At 49.8% G+C, this 13682-nt stretch overlaps 1 protein-coding gene and 1 long non-coding RNA gene across 5 annotated transcripts in view; one reads left to right on the top strand and one right to left on the bottom strand.

Annotated features, from left to right (window-relative positions):
- Positions 1 to 2194: 2194 nt before the first annotated feature.
- ZNF274 (zinc finger protein 274) overlaps positions 2195 to 13682 on the bottom strand; it is a 23324-nt gene continuing 11836 nt past the window's right edge. Inside the window, exons 1-5 of one of the 3 annotated variants that reach the window (XM_019978145.2) lie at positions 12506 to 12645; positions 7815 to 8297; positions 4964 to 5049; positions 3917 to 4043; positions 2195 to 3511 (exon numbers count right to left, since the gene is read on the bottom strand). In XM_019978145.2, the coding sequence (XP_019833704.2) occupies positions 2601 to 3511; positions 3917 to 4043; positions 4964 to 5049; positions 7815 to 8238 (1548 nt within the window). In that variant the 5' untranslated portion in view covers positions 8239 to 8297; positions 12506 to 12645 and the 3' untranslated portion in view covers positions 2195 to 2600. Of the gene's footprint in view, positions 3512 to 3916; positions 4044 to 4963; positions 5050 to 7814; positions 8298 to 10183; positions 12206 to 12505; positions 12646 to 13682 lie in introns of those variants that run through there. The other 2 variants (XM_019978144.2, XM_019978139.2) reach the window with 2 other exon arrangements.
- LOC109571633 (uncharacterized) overlaps positions 12222 to 13682 on the top strand; it is a 20581-nt gene continuing 19120 nt past the window's right edge. Inside the window, exons 1-2 of one of the 2 annotated variants that reach the window (XR_011561810.1) lie at positions 12222 to 12298; positions 12883 to 13535. This is a non-coding gene — a long non-coding RNA (uncharacterized lncRNA). Of the gene's footprint in view, positions 12299 to 12882; positions 13536 to 13682 lie in introns of those variants that run through there. The other variant, XR_011561809.1, reaches the window with a different exon arrangement.

Here is a 13682-nt window from a genome sequence, read left to right as displayed (position 1 = left end):
GGCCTCAGTGGTACTAAGAACACTGTCTAGTTGATCACCTTTAGTAGGATTGTCTTTTAAGGAGTCCTATACAAGTAGAGGAGCAGAGATTGACCATATGTCATTACACTAAAAACTGTTAATGGTTTTCTTCAAGGATGAGTTCTCTGATATGCAGCAAGGGAAGAGCGCCAAGTGAAAGCATGTCTGCACTGATTGTATGCAGAAGGTTTCTTTCACTATGAATTCTCTGGTGTTCCGTAACTCAGATGGTCTGCTGAAGGCTTTTTCATGTTACATTCATGTGGTTTTTCCACCTATATATGAATTTTCTGATTCACACTAAGATCAAAATCTCCATCTAAAGATTTCCCACATTGGTTACATTTACAGAGATTCTCTCCAATATGGATTCTTTGATGTCCAATAAGGTGAGAATTCCATTGGGAATACTTTTCCCATGACATTTATGAAGTTTTCCTCCAGTGTGAGTTCTCTGAAGTAACACTTCAAAGTGAGAACTCCAACTGAAGCATTTCCCAACTGATTACACTTTCCCAATGAAGAGAAAGGCTTCTTTCTCTTCAGTGTGAGTTCTTTGATGTGAAGTTACATCAGAGCTCTGAAGGAAAGATTTCTTATATTAATTGTACTCATTAAGACTTCTCTCCATTCTTTGATAGACATTAAAATAAATGACTGAAAGACTTCCCACATTGATTGCAAAAGAACAGTTTTTCCTCAGTATGAGTTTTCTGATGCCTAATTAGTTGATAATTCCCACAGAAAGCCTCCCACATTCATGGCATTCATGGAGCCTTTCTGTAGTACAAATTATGTAATGTCAACAGGTAGGAGCACCCGGTGAAAGACTTCCCACCATTGATCACATTATGCAGTTTTTCTTAGATATGAGAACTCCACTTAATAGATTTACCACACTAATCTTGTCAGTCTCCAGTATGAGTTAAGTCCTATAATTCCAGACATAAACACACACCTCCAATTTTTAGTGTCCTTTGAGGGAGTGTTTCAAACTTGACACTAACCTCCAGTAGGTCTTGACATACACAAATATCATGAACAATGCTGGAAGTGGCAATTGTGAATGAACAGCAAGGAGAAGGAAGACCATATAATTTGGTGGATGAAGATCCTGAGGAATTGGTCATCCATTAGCTCATTCTATACTCTGAAAAAGTTCCACTCTCATACACCAAAGTCCTTATTTGACCCTTATTAGAGCCCTGAAAAATTGCTTTAATCCTGTTTCACCTTTACCTTCTATTTTCCGTTGGCCATATTTTTCCAATTACAATCTAAGCCGCTAGGGGCTGGAAGATGATTCTCACGTGGCCTTTGAATTCTTTTCTGTAGGCATTCAAGGCCTGCTTGTTGAGCAAATAACTAAATATATGTAGATCTCTTGGCTCTGCTGCTCACCGGTTCTGTCCCCACAAATAGGAAGAAGACTGCCAACCTGGGAAGGTTATTGTGCACACCAAGAAGACACTGCAGCCGCATGGGAGCTCTCTTGGTTGTCTAGATGGTTGGCATTCATTAAATTCCAGCTCCAAAAGAACAGCTGTAATGGTGGTTGTTTCTATGTTCTGTGATCTGTGGATATGAGACAGAAGAAAACCAGATCTTAGCTTCTCCATTTTCTCCAGCCTTCAGCTGACACAATGTAATAAATCCCGCATCATTTTATGCTATATTAAGTGTGAACTCTTACATTCACATCAGAGATGAGGTGTCTCTGGCCTTCCGAAGCAGTCAACTTATGACATGAAGTTACCCACAGCCTGAAATCTTTCCCAACTGAGCCTTTATTACTTTCACGTTTCCTTTAGTGAGAGAGTGGTGAGTAGAGAGGCTCCTGCCATGAGACTAGGGCACTGCCTGCCCTCCTGGTGGCATCATCCACCATTCCCTGGTTGATCATCCTCTAGCTCACCATCCAGGCTGCTCATATAATCCTGACAGATGTCCATTCATCTGAAGGAGGTCCATGCAACACCCGCCCTCCTACCTGCTGATCATGCTCCCAGAGCATTTCCTTCACCTGCCTCCCCACACACTCCCCTTATGCACTCTGGGACAAATTCCCACATCCACCCAGGGCCCATCCTTTTGTTTTAACATTGCTTCTTTTAACTAAGTCATTAGTGAAAAGATGTTTAAATAGGTGGAAAAAAACACACAGAGACCCTACTACAGAAATATATAGTTTATTTATCCAAGTTCTCTTTCAACCCTTGTCCATATGCATAAATACTTTACCACAAACATCAGTGCACAGACTTCTTGGTATCTGTTTTTTTAAACTTACGTTACAAGCATTTTCAGGTTTCACTAGTTATTACTTTTAACAACCAATGAACAAACAAATTAGAACGGCAAATCAACTGAGCAAACACCTAGGAGCGACTGATGTATTCATTAGCAGTAACTCCCCACTGGTTTTCTTAAGTGCAGGGCGGTGTTCCTGGTCGTCCTTGGGTCTTGAGAATTTCATCACCAGCGACTTTCATTCATATCCGAATCCCAACCAGGTTTCCTCAGGTGACACTGCTGCAACGGTGACGCCTCCTCAAACGGCTTGAGAGCTGGGAGGCAGGCTATTTCTTCTTGCATTTCACCCTGCTGTGCGTTTTCTGGTGCCCTATCAGGTGCGAGCTCTGCGTGAAGGCCTTTCCGCACTTGCTACAGGAGTAGGGGCGCTCGCCGGTGTGAGTCCTCTGATGCCGGATGAGATGGGAGCTCTGGCGGAAGGTTTTGCCGCAGTCCGGACACGGGTAGGGCTTGGCCCCGGTGTGGGTCCGCAGGTGCTGGGAGATGGCCGAGCGGTCGTTGAAAGTCCTCCCGCACTCGTGACACACGAAGGGTCTCTCCCCAGTGTGAACCCTCTGGTGCTGCCTGAGGGAGGAGCTCTGCACGAACGCCTTCCCGCAGTCCCGACACACATAGGGCTTCTCTCCCGTGTGGATCTTCTTGTGCACCGAGAAGTACCTGGGATTCCGGAACGTCTTCCCGCATTCGCTGCACCGGCACACCTGGCTCCCTTTGTGAATTCGCGTGAAGGTGATCTGCGGGGCGTTCCGGGCGCAGGGCCTCCTGCCCCCGTCGCCGCCGCTCTCCACAGCCTTCCCGGCGCCGCCGCGCTTTGGAGGAAGCTTTACGCATGCGCCGCGTGTCCCCCTTTTAAGCCAGGGGTCGCGCTTGCGCAAGCGCTTTCTAGGAACAGCTTTCTGAAGGGAGACGCGGCCGCGGTCCGGGCCTGTGCTCGCCTGGGGTTGGGGGCTGTCCCCGGGCGGCTGCGGGGGGAGGGTATTTTCCGAAGCGAGTGTCACCGGTTTCAGCGCTGTGTCCCAGACTCCCGGGGCCCCGGCCTCCAGAGCCTCTCCGGAGGTGGAGGGCCGGGCGTCATCCGCCGAGGACCCCTCCTCCTCCTTCAGGGGGCAGGCGGGCCCCTCCTCAGGAGGTCCAGGCTGTGGCGTTAACTGCTTGCTGTCCAGGGTCGTCTCCCACCCTGAAAGAAACCCAGACGTGTGGACCGCGTTGAGAAAGTGCTGAAACGGGTCGATAATACGACATAATCAGATATCCAGAAGCTTCCTCCCGCCCCAAGTGCAGCCACGCAGGCTGGGGAGGGATACCGAAGCACTGAAGCAGCAGAGCTCAGCAGATGGCTGAGCGTCTGGGTTCTCATATCCCCTTGGAGTTTGGACAGCAAATCAGTCCTTCACTGGACCCGAGGCTGCCTCTGTCCACACCTTGCCTGCCCTTCTAGGTCTACAGCGTCAGCTAAAGGCCTGGAGGCTGCAGGGGACTCTTGAAGGCACATATAGGCCTTGCGCTGGGCCCAGAGGAGGTATAAGCCTGGACTTACAGCCTCTGGGGCATCCCAGTCCTGGGGACGGTGGCGGGGCCTTACCCACAGACACCAGGTGTCCGAAGGTCTCCAGCATCACGTCGTGGTACTCAGTCCGCTGTGTTGGGTCCAGCAGCCCCCACTCCTCCGTGCTGAAGTCCACAGCCACGTCCAGGAAGGTCACTGGATCCTGCAACGTCACACACGTGTCTCAGCAGGAAGTTCACACTCCTTGGTAGGTACACAAGAGAGGCTGGCAGGGACATTCCAACAGAGCTCACTGTGCTGGCACTCCCCAGCTTTGGGGGTTTACTGGGAAACACTGCCTGGGGCCTGTAAGAGGTCTAGTGAGTGTGTTCTGATGAAACCAGAGTCTGGGGCCCAGACTGGAGTTCCTTCACAAGGACTACAAGTGCCACAGACTGCTTCCTTTTCCCCATGACTTCCCACAGGGGACTACCCCTCGGGTTGCCTCGGGGTGGGGCAGCAGACCAGCTGCAGTATGGTCAGTCCTTTCGAGATGCTGACCAGGACTCTGGGAGTAAGAGGTCTTCCACTGCCCTAACCCAGATGGGAAGCACTCTGCCCACAAGGGGCAGAGCCTGCTTGAGAAGCAAGAGGCTGGAACACCTGAATACAGCCATACCTGCCTGTACGAAGCCTGAAGCCTGCCTCAGACCAGTCGTTACACGAGACCACTTCTGTGCTCAAGCCAGGTGTCAGCCCTGACCAAGGCCATATACACACCATCACCGGCCACTTTCTGAGCCTCGACAGTCAGTAAGACAGGACCAGTCCTATTTTGTCTACAACCTGGCTCTGGTTATTTTGAAGCAAATACCAGGCTTTGTTTTAAACACCATAAACACCCAAGTCTGTGTTTCCAGAGAATGAAGTCTCTTTTGTTTTAACTGAGATCCAGCAGTCATCTGCACGCCAGGGCTCAAGGCTGCCTGCCTCTCACTTGGCCCTTCTTCCTCTTCCGTCCAGGTTTCCTGACTCCAGGTCAGTGTGCCCCATCATGGTCTCCAATGACATTATGGACACTGGAGGGCAGACCTGCCGGGGAAGTCAGGACCAGAGAAGGAAAGTGCAACACTCCCCACTCACCTCAGGCAGCGCCTTCACGGGCCAGGTAGCTGTGTCCTGCTGAGCCGCGGGAGGGAGAGTGCCGGGGGCGCCCTGGGTGGGCAGTGCTGGGAAGAGATGTCAGCACAGGGTTAGCAGGGCAAGGGCAGCCCACCTCTGGCTCTGGGATGCCTGGGGCCGGCACACACCTGCAGTTCATCCCATCAGTCCTTTCTGTGACCTGCACCCAAACCCCACTTTTGTGACCACAGGGCACTGGCGTCCCTCCTGCTGGCCCCTCTCCCTGCCTCTCCAAGGACTGTTCTGGAAGCAGGCCCTCCACTGAGGCAGCCGAGTCACCGCCACATCACCTCAGCAGCTGGCTTCACACCTTCTCCCCAAACACAGAGACCCACTGCTGGCCTCCGAGTCCTCCCTCCCTCTGTCCCCCCTCCCCACGAAGGGTGGGACTTTCTCTGGCTGCCAGGACCAGACTCATTCTCTCAAACGTATCTTGATGCAATTTTACCAAGTTTCTTCCACCTTCGAAAACAGCTCTGCCCAGCTCTGTGATGCTTTGACGTGACTCTCCCCATGTGTCCCCACACGATCCTTAGGCTTCTATAATGATGATGCGCTCCCCCCCGCGCCCCCGCCCCCGCCACTATCAAGGGGACACATGGTATGACCCAGGCTGGGCCGCCAGGCTGTTGCTTCCTCCTGGCCAAAATGACTGCCTCAGGGACAAACCCCGGCCCCCCAGCCAGCCAATGAGAGCCGAAGAGGCAACTGCTGGAACATACAGGAAAGAGAAACCCCATGCTGGGAGCCCTATATGGAAACAGTGTGCATTTGCGTGCAGCTCCCAGAGGAATGATATAGCGGACGACAAGCCCTGAAGACGTCTGGAACTGCTGGGTCTAGCCATGCCCGAACCTGAATCACTCTGGACATTTTCAGTAAATTGTATTTCTCCCTTGAACCACTCTGTGCAAAGGTTCACAGCAGTCACACCCAAGTTCAACAGAATGCTGACCAAAAATGCAGGGTTCCTTGGAAAGCCTATTCCATTGTCTTCTGTAATACTAATTGGTTTCATTTGCCCCCGTGGTGTGACATGGACTCACTGACTTTCATCTCATGAGCTTGACAACCGTCTTCCTGGCACCTGTATTAGCTCCCTGGTTTAACAAGCTGCCATGACAGTGGCTCAAAATAACACGAATTTGCTGTGTTACAGTTATGGAGATTAGAAGTTTGATACAAACTCAAGGGGCTAAATCAAAGTGCTCCCAGGGCTGTATTCCTTCTGGAGACTTAGGGAGAATGTATTCCTTGCTCCTTCCAGTTCCCGGAGGCTCGCTGCCCATGACACTTTCCTTGTAGCACCCCTGCTTCAGCTGTCACATCTACTCTGACTCTGACCCTCCTGCCTGTCTTCCTTAGGATCCTTGCAATGACCTTGGGTCCTTCCAAATAATCCAGGTTAACCTGTCCATCTCTAGATCCTTAACGTTATCACACATGTGAAGTCCCTTGTCCCTTTCACCATGTGAGGTTCACAGGGTTCTAATGTGGATATCTTTGGGACCCTCAGCCTGCTGACCACAGCACCCCAGACTCGGTGCACGTGAAGAGACCACTCCTGCAGCTGCCAGCCCTGCTCTCTGCCCACACCTGTTTCTCCAGGAAGCCCTGTTCTCTGGATGCCACTCTCCAGGCTCAGATTCCCTCCCTCCTCCTCAAGCATCAGTCAGTCAGTCAACCATTCACTCACTCAAGAAGCATCTTTTGAGTACCGGTCATGGACACAGAAAATGGAGGTGAGCCAACAGGTGTCTGTGCTCTATAGAACTCAGCCTAATGAAAATCAAGTCTCATCAAGGCTGGATCCCCAGTACATCCCAAACTTGTACCATCTCCCTGGCCCACTGCTGCCGTCACCACTCTACCCACTGCTGTCAGATGCATGTTCACTTGTCAGACTCCCATCTTTCTTGCTAGGTTGGAGGCTTGTTGACCTCACGAGTCCATGAATCCTGTCTCAGTCATCACATTATTCACAGCCCCCAATGAGTGTGTGATGTTAGAAGCCACTTCAGAAATACATACACATACACCTGTGTGACTGAAATGGATGCAGCAGGGATCCCAGGATAAAAATGAAGCACATTATCTGCTGGCCTCCATCAGAAATGTGTGGAGGGCTCATTAAAGAACGCAGTGCCAGGGTGGGAGGGAGGTTCTAGAGGGAGGGGACATATGTATACTTACGGCTGATTTACATTGTTGTACAGCAGAAACTAACATAGCACTGTAAAGCAATTATCTTCCAATTTTAAAAAAAGGGACGCAGTACCAGGCCCCACCCAAGAGTTTCAGCAGCTTTGAGGTAGGGCCTGAGGCCTTCCATTTCCACAAACAGGTCCAGGGATGAGGCCATTCTCAAAGTTCTTTGATCTAGTGGTAGTGACAGGTATGTCAGCAAGGAAACATCTAAAGTAGGGGTCCCCATTCCTGGGTTGCAGACAGGTACCAGCCCAAGGCCTGTTAGGAACCAGGCCACACAGCAGGAGGTGAGTGGTGGGTAAGACAGCAAAGCTCCATCGGCTGATCCCCATGGTTTCCATTACAGCCCGAACCACACCCTCCACGCCTGTCTATGGAAAAACTGTCTTTCACAACATTCCTTGGTGCCAAAAAGGTTGGGGACTGATGATCTAAAACTGATTCCCCAAATGGGGTCGGGGAAGGGGAGGAAGCAGATGCCCTTGGCCTAGATGGAGTGGGCGCCACCCTTCTGCCACCCGTCAGGAAGGCTGGGTTCTTTTGCTCCCACCCTCGAGACACCCTCCCAGGAACAGCCATCTCCCCACCCTTCCATGGAACTCACTTTCCTCCTCAGAGATCCAGGTCACGTCCTCCACCAGGGCCACTGCCTGCCGGCAGTCCACTGGGTGCTGCGACTCCACCCATAGCCGCAGCTTCTCAGGCAGTGCGCCCAGGAACTGCTCCAGCACCAGCAGCTCCAGCATCTGGTCCTTGGAGTGCGCCTCGGGCCGCAGCCACTGGCAGCAGAGCTCCCGGAGTTGGGCCAGCGCCTCGCGGGGACCAGCCACCTCCTCAAAGTGGAAACCCCGGAACCTCTGCCGAGCCATCTCAGGATCAGCCGTAGGCTTATCCAGATGTTGAGGGGGCTCCCTGAGAACCTCTGGGCTCAGGCCCTCATCTTCAGCATACAGAGCCCGGATCTGGGCATTCCGGGGAACAGCCACCTCCTGGTTCAGGGTGAGGACTTCAACCACCTCGATGTTCATCAGGGGATTCCCAGCAGGAAAAGGATCCAACTGAGGTTCCAACTGAGCCTCAGGACACTCTGAAAGTCGAAAACAGAGCAAGACAGATGGGCAAAAAAATGCATGAAAAGTTTCGCAATGTTGTTAGCCACCAGGAAAATACAAGTCAAAAACCACTGTGAAATATCACTTCCCAGTCTCTAGGATGGCTGTTATCAAGGATGGGTGGTAACAGCTGTTGGTGAGGATGTGGAAAACCTAGAACTCTTGCACACAGTAGTAGGAATACAGAATGCGACACTACTTTGCAAAACAGTCTGGTAGCTCCTCAACAAGTTACACGTAGAGTTATATCATGATACACGGGTTTCAATCCAAAAGAATTCAAAACACATGTCAACACAAAAACTTGTACAAGAACGTTCACAGCAGCATTATTCAAAATTGCCAAAAAAGGAAAACAAACACCCATCAAATGATAAATGAATAAACAAAATAAGATCTATCCATATGATACATTTGTCTTTGGCAATAAAAAGGAATGAAGTTTTGATACATACTACAGCATGAATGAACCTTGACAACATGATGCTAAGTGAAAGAAACCAGACATAAAAGGCCACATATGTATGGTTCTATTTATATGAAATGTCCAAAATTAACAAATACAGAGAGACAGAAAGTAGAGTGGTTTCCAGGAGAAAGGAGAGATGAGGGGGTTGGGGGGTAACGGCTTCTTTAGGATATAGAAACTATTTTGAAATGAGATCATATTGATGGTTGCACAACCTTGTGAATATAATAAAAACCACTGAACTGTTACTTTCAAAGGGTGAACTTTATGATATATAAATTATTTCTTAACACAGAATAACGACAACAACAAAAAAACCCCAAGAGACAACAAGAACTGTGTCGCTATATATGCCTGCCCATGAGGCGAACTGAACCTGATCCCACCTCCATGGGGGCCAAGAATGAAAATATCTGGGAAAGACAGGGGTGCTGGGTCTTGGCATAGAGTCCAGAGAGCATTTGCTAAACAGAATTCCAGGATGGCCCTGAAATGCTAAGGAACAGGCACAAAGTAACAGGAAACAAGAGAGTTCTCTACAACTCCAAGAATAAATGCTAATTCTGAATGAGTTAAAGATTCAAAAAATAAGTTTAAAAAGGTGAATAACACAGATTATGATTTACTTTCAATTAGACTTGTTTTATAAAGACAGAAATGGCATAGCTGATATCCAGAGCAAACCCGTACTTTCACCGTTGCTATTGTAAGTATAAGTGGTTAAGCACAGCTCTACTTGGAAAGGAATTTATAGATGAACTCAAAGCCTAACAATGGATGCCTAGGAACTTTACCAGATGAATCTGCATATATCCGGGAGCCATCCAGAGGTGAAAACACAACTTCTGTGATACCCAGAGAATGAACACACAGACAATGGCCAGCCAAAATGAAAGTGAAAGTGAAGTCACTCAATCATGTCCGACTCTTTGGGACCCCATGGACTGAAGCCTGCCAGGCTCCTCCATCCACGGATTTTCCAGGCAAGAATACTGGAGTGGGTTGCCATTTCCTTCTCCAGGGGATCTTCCAGGCCCAGTGATCAAACCTGGGTCTCTGGCAAGAGCCACCAGGCTCAGTGGTAGAGTCCGAGTCCACCTGCCAATGCAGGAGACATGGGATCCATCCCTGATCCGGGAAGATCCCACAGGCTGTGGAGCAACTAAGCCTCTGTGTCACAAATAATTAGCCTGTGCTCTAGAGCCAAGGAGTCACAACTACTGAGTCCACGTCCTACAGCCCCAGCTCCACAATGAGAAGCCCGAGCACCACAACAGAGAGTAGACCCCACTCTCCGCCCCTAGAGAAAGGCCAGAGCAGCAACAGCAAAATAAAAGTATTAAAAAAAAAAAAAAAATGCTGGCTGAGGGGCCCAGTGGACAAAGCATTTACCTCAATTGGACTCATCAGTACAGCCATCCCAGCCGAGTCGGTAGGCGGAGGGGCCCCAGGAGGGCAGCTCCCGTTCCAGCCCGGAGACAGATTCTGGCCGAATGGAGCCCACGCTGAGCCTCTGATCCACCTCAGAACAGCTGTACCAGTGCCTACCCCACTTGCTATACCTCAGCGCAGCCCAGGGTTCCCAAGATCCCCACCATGCAACTGATTTGAGTACACAAAGAGTTCACAATGGACGCCTAGGAACTTTACCATACTAATCTACTTATGAGCAGGGAGCCAGCCAGAGATGAAGACGTGACTTCTGTGATACCAGAGAATGAATACACAGATAAAGGAAAGCCAGTATAAGACAACAGAACTCGGAACTACAACTTCTGTGGCAACAAGCCCAGCTCTCAGGACTTGGTTGATAACTTCCAGTTTTTCTTTCTGACCCCCAAGCCAATACTCTCCAATCAGAACCTTCTCTTTTTTTTCACCATGATCTTCCCCCTCCCAATCTGCTTTACTCTCAGTTCAGTTAGTAAAGAATCTGCCAGCAATGCAGGAGATCCTGATTCAATTCCTGGGTCAGGAATATCCCCTGAAGAAGCGATAGGCTACCCACTCCAGTATTCTTGGGCTTCCCTTGTGGCTCAGCTGGTAAAGAATCCACCTGCAATGTGGGAGACCTGGGTTCGATCCCTGGGTTGGGAAGATTCCCCTGGAGAAAGGAAAGGCTACCCACTCCAGTATTCTGGCCTTGAGATTTCCATGGACTGTATAGACTCATTGGGTCGCAAAGAGTCGGACACAACTGAGCGACCTTCACTTCACTTCAAACACAAAGGATGGTGGTTGATCTCCCCTGCTAGGTTCAACTCTTGAGTAATAGCCTCTGCATGTCCTCTTTTGAGCGGGCTTTATTTCCACAACACTCACTTCCAGGGCAATGTGGTAAATGATGGAGTAAAACTGGAAGACACAGGGAGTATTCAAACACAGGTCAAGAAAATTGTGAAAGATCCCCTTGTGAGCATTATAAAATTCGTACGTTGATTTTAGGGGGACTATGACAACATTGGAATGTTCCTGTCACATGCAGTAAAAAGCAGAACAGGAAATTACTGTTGAAAACGAGTCCCCCTAAAAACGACTTCCCTACCGAGTTTACGCTTAACCTCTATTATCCAAAACTGTATCCCCTTTCTTGTCCCCTCTGACTTCAATTCCGGAATCCACCAGTGTCAGACGACCAAAACTGCTGTGATCGATAGCATCGTATTTTAATACAAACTGAAGCTGTCTGTCCAGGGCAAGATGAGCTAACAGATCCTGGAGCCATGGATCACCTGGCCAGAGACGTCGTGATAAGTCATCTCCAACTGTGCGACGCTATGGAGCCTACTAGGCTCCTCTGTCCATGGGGGTTCTCCAGGCAAGAATACTGGAGCAGGTTGCCAAAAAACAGGATTAAGAAATGTCCAAAAAAAAAAAATTATTAACCCCAGCCTCTCCAATCTTTCCCTTTAAAACACTCCTAGGATTTGTCTCCACATAATAAACCTTTACTTTGCTGCAAACTCCCGCTGTTGGAGTTTGGCTTTCTACGCCTGGCGCACACGAGGTCAGTTATATTACTGTGGAGTAACTGCAGCTGCTTAAAGAAAAAAAATCTGAAAGCGACTAGGAGTAGCGGCTGCTTGTTCGCTGTCTCCGTGCTTTCCCTTGCCGTCTGTGGCCACCCAAGCACCTGCCGCGTATGTCGCCGCGCTCTTAGCTGCGGCGGCTGCGGAGCTGGTTTTGGTAGAGCCCGTGCCCACACCAGACGACTGTGTACGAAGTGCGCCCGACCCCTCCTCCCAAGGGTGAAGAATTTAGATGCCTATGCTCCCTTCACAACCGCACCAGCTCCTCTCCAAGTTCTAGGAGCTTAGGACCGCGACTTCCGGCCTGGACGGAAATGCGTCATGCTCCCGCCGCACTACAACTCCCAGAAGCCTCCAAGTCGTGCGACTTCCGGCGCCGCCATGTTGAGGCTTTGGGTTTCTCTGAGGCCTTTGGCAGGATTGCGGCTCACTCGCCTCTCACCTCTTCCTTTCGCGTTCCCTTTCCCGGTCTCCCTGGGTCAGTGCGGCGGAGCCTCCATACACACCTTCCCGAGCTGCAAGTCTGTCTTGTTGGGTGACGTTGGGTGTCGGGAGCGCGACCACTTTGCTCGAGAGTAACGAGCACCTGGATTCCCGACCCATTTTCCTCCCCCGCTCCCACATTCTTTCCTTGTCTCCTTTGGGCTTTTTTGTCCTCCTTTCTCCGAATTTTCTGATTACACACCTCGACTGGGCAGCGGCCTCCACGGACCTCACGGGTTTTGCCCGTTGCTGGCGCGTAGTGAGTCAGCTCGGAGTCACAAGTCGCCCAGTGCCAGCTGGGGCCGCTCATCCAGACTGGCCTTGGGCGCTCCAGGGTTGAAAAGCAGCTCCTGGGCCACGCTGTCACGTAATGGCCGCTACCCGGTCACTCCTTTCCTACTTTTAAAGGATTTTTTCCTTGATGAAAATCATGACAGACATTTGACCTTCCATTTCCAAACCCTTCCCCCAACTTCCTCTCAAATAAGGCTTTGAGTTAGCTTCATGTGGATGCTTGCCTGCCTTAGTTCATACCTGCGTTATCTTGAACATTTATTTAGTTCCCTTCCTGTTCCTCAGGATTCTGGAGGCTTATTCCCGCCTCGATGGACATGAGTTTGAGTAAGCTCTGGGAGTTGGTGATGGACAGGGAAGCCTGGCGTGCTGTAGTCCATGGGGTCGCAAAGCGTGGGACCCGACTGAACGACTGAACTGAACTGATTCCCGCCTCCCCGCCCAGTCATTCTTGACTTGAAAGCACAGTTTTTTTCTTTTAATTACAGCTCTTAAGGCTTGGAATTTCTCTCTGAGGATAACAAGGTGGGGCTCCCTAGGGGCTCCGTGCTGGGCCACAAGCACCATTTTGAGCAATAATCATGCATGACACTTAAAAGAAAAACCTTAATTCTCCAGATTGCTTAATAGCTTTTTACTTTATGAAATTTCCGTGTTTTATTCCTTGGTTAATCAGAGGAATTTTTATTTAGTGCTTTCTCCCTTAAAAAAAATTTTTTTTTTGTATTCTACTTCATTCTCTCTAACCTCACCCCTTCTTTAATCTGGGCCATATATTTACTTCCTCCTTATCGTTGTGGGCACCAGGGTGTTTTCCTTTGTTGCTGAATCCAGTGTATCCGCCCTCTCTCTGCTGTAGCAACCCTTCAGGTGGACACTGGTTATGCAGTTATCATAAACACCTACTGGATGCTGTGCAGTACCTGAAATGGCCGCGGGTAAGTGTCACTCCAGGCACCTCAGTCCTCTGTCTCATCTCAGGAACAACTCCCCAATCCCTCTAAAGGGAACCCTCAATGCTGTCTGTATTGGCCCCACTTGACAGAAAAATGAAAGCTCTGTGTAGGCTGAACCTGGATCCACAC

This window comes from Bos indicus, chromosome 18 (genome assembly GCF_029378745.1).
Source record: "Bos indicus isolate NIAB-ARS_2022 breed Sahiwal x Tharparkar chromosome 18, NIAB-ARS_B.indTharparkar_mat_pri_1.0, whole genome shotgun sequence".
Taxonomy (NCBI): domain Eukaryota; kingdom Metazoa; phylum Chordata; class Mammalia; order Artiodactyla; family Bovidae; genus Bos; species Bos indicus.
Note: the sequence above shows the minus strand (reverse complement) of the source record. Positions and strands in the feature narration are given on the sequence as shown.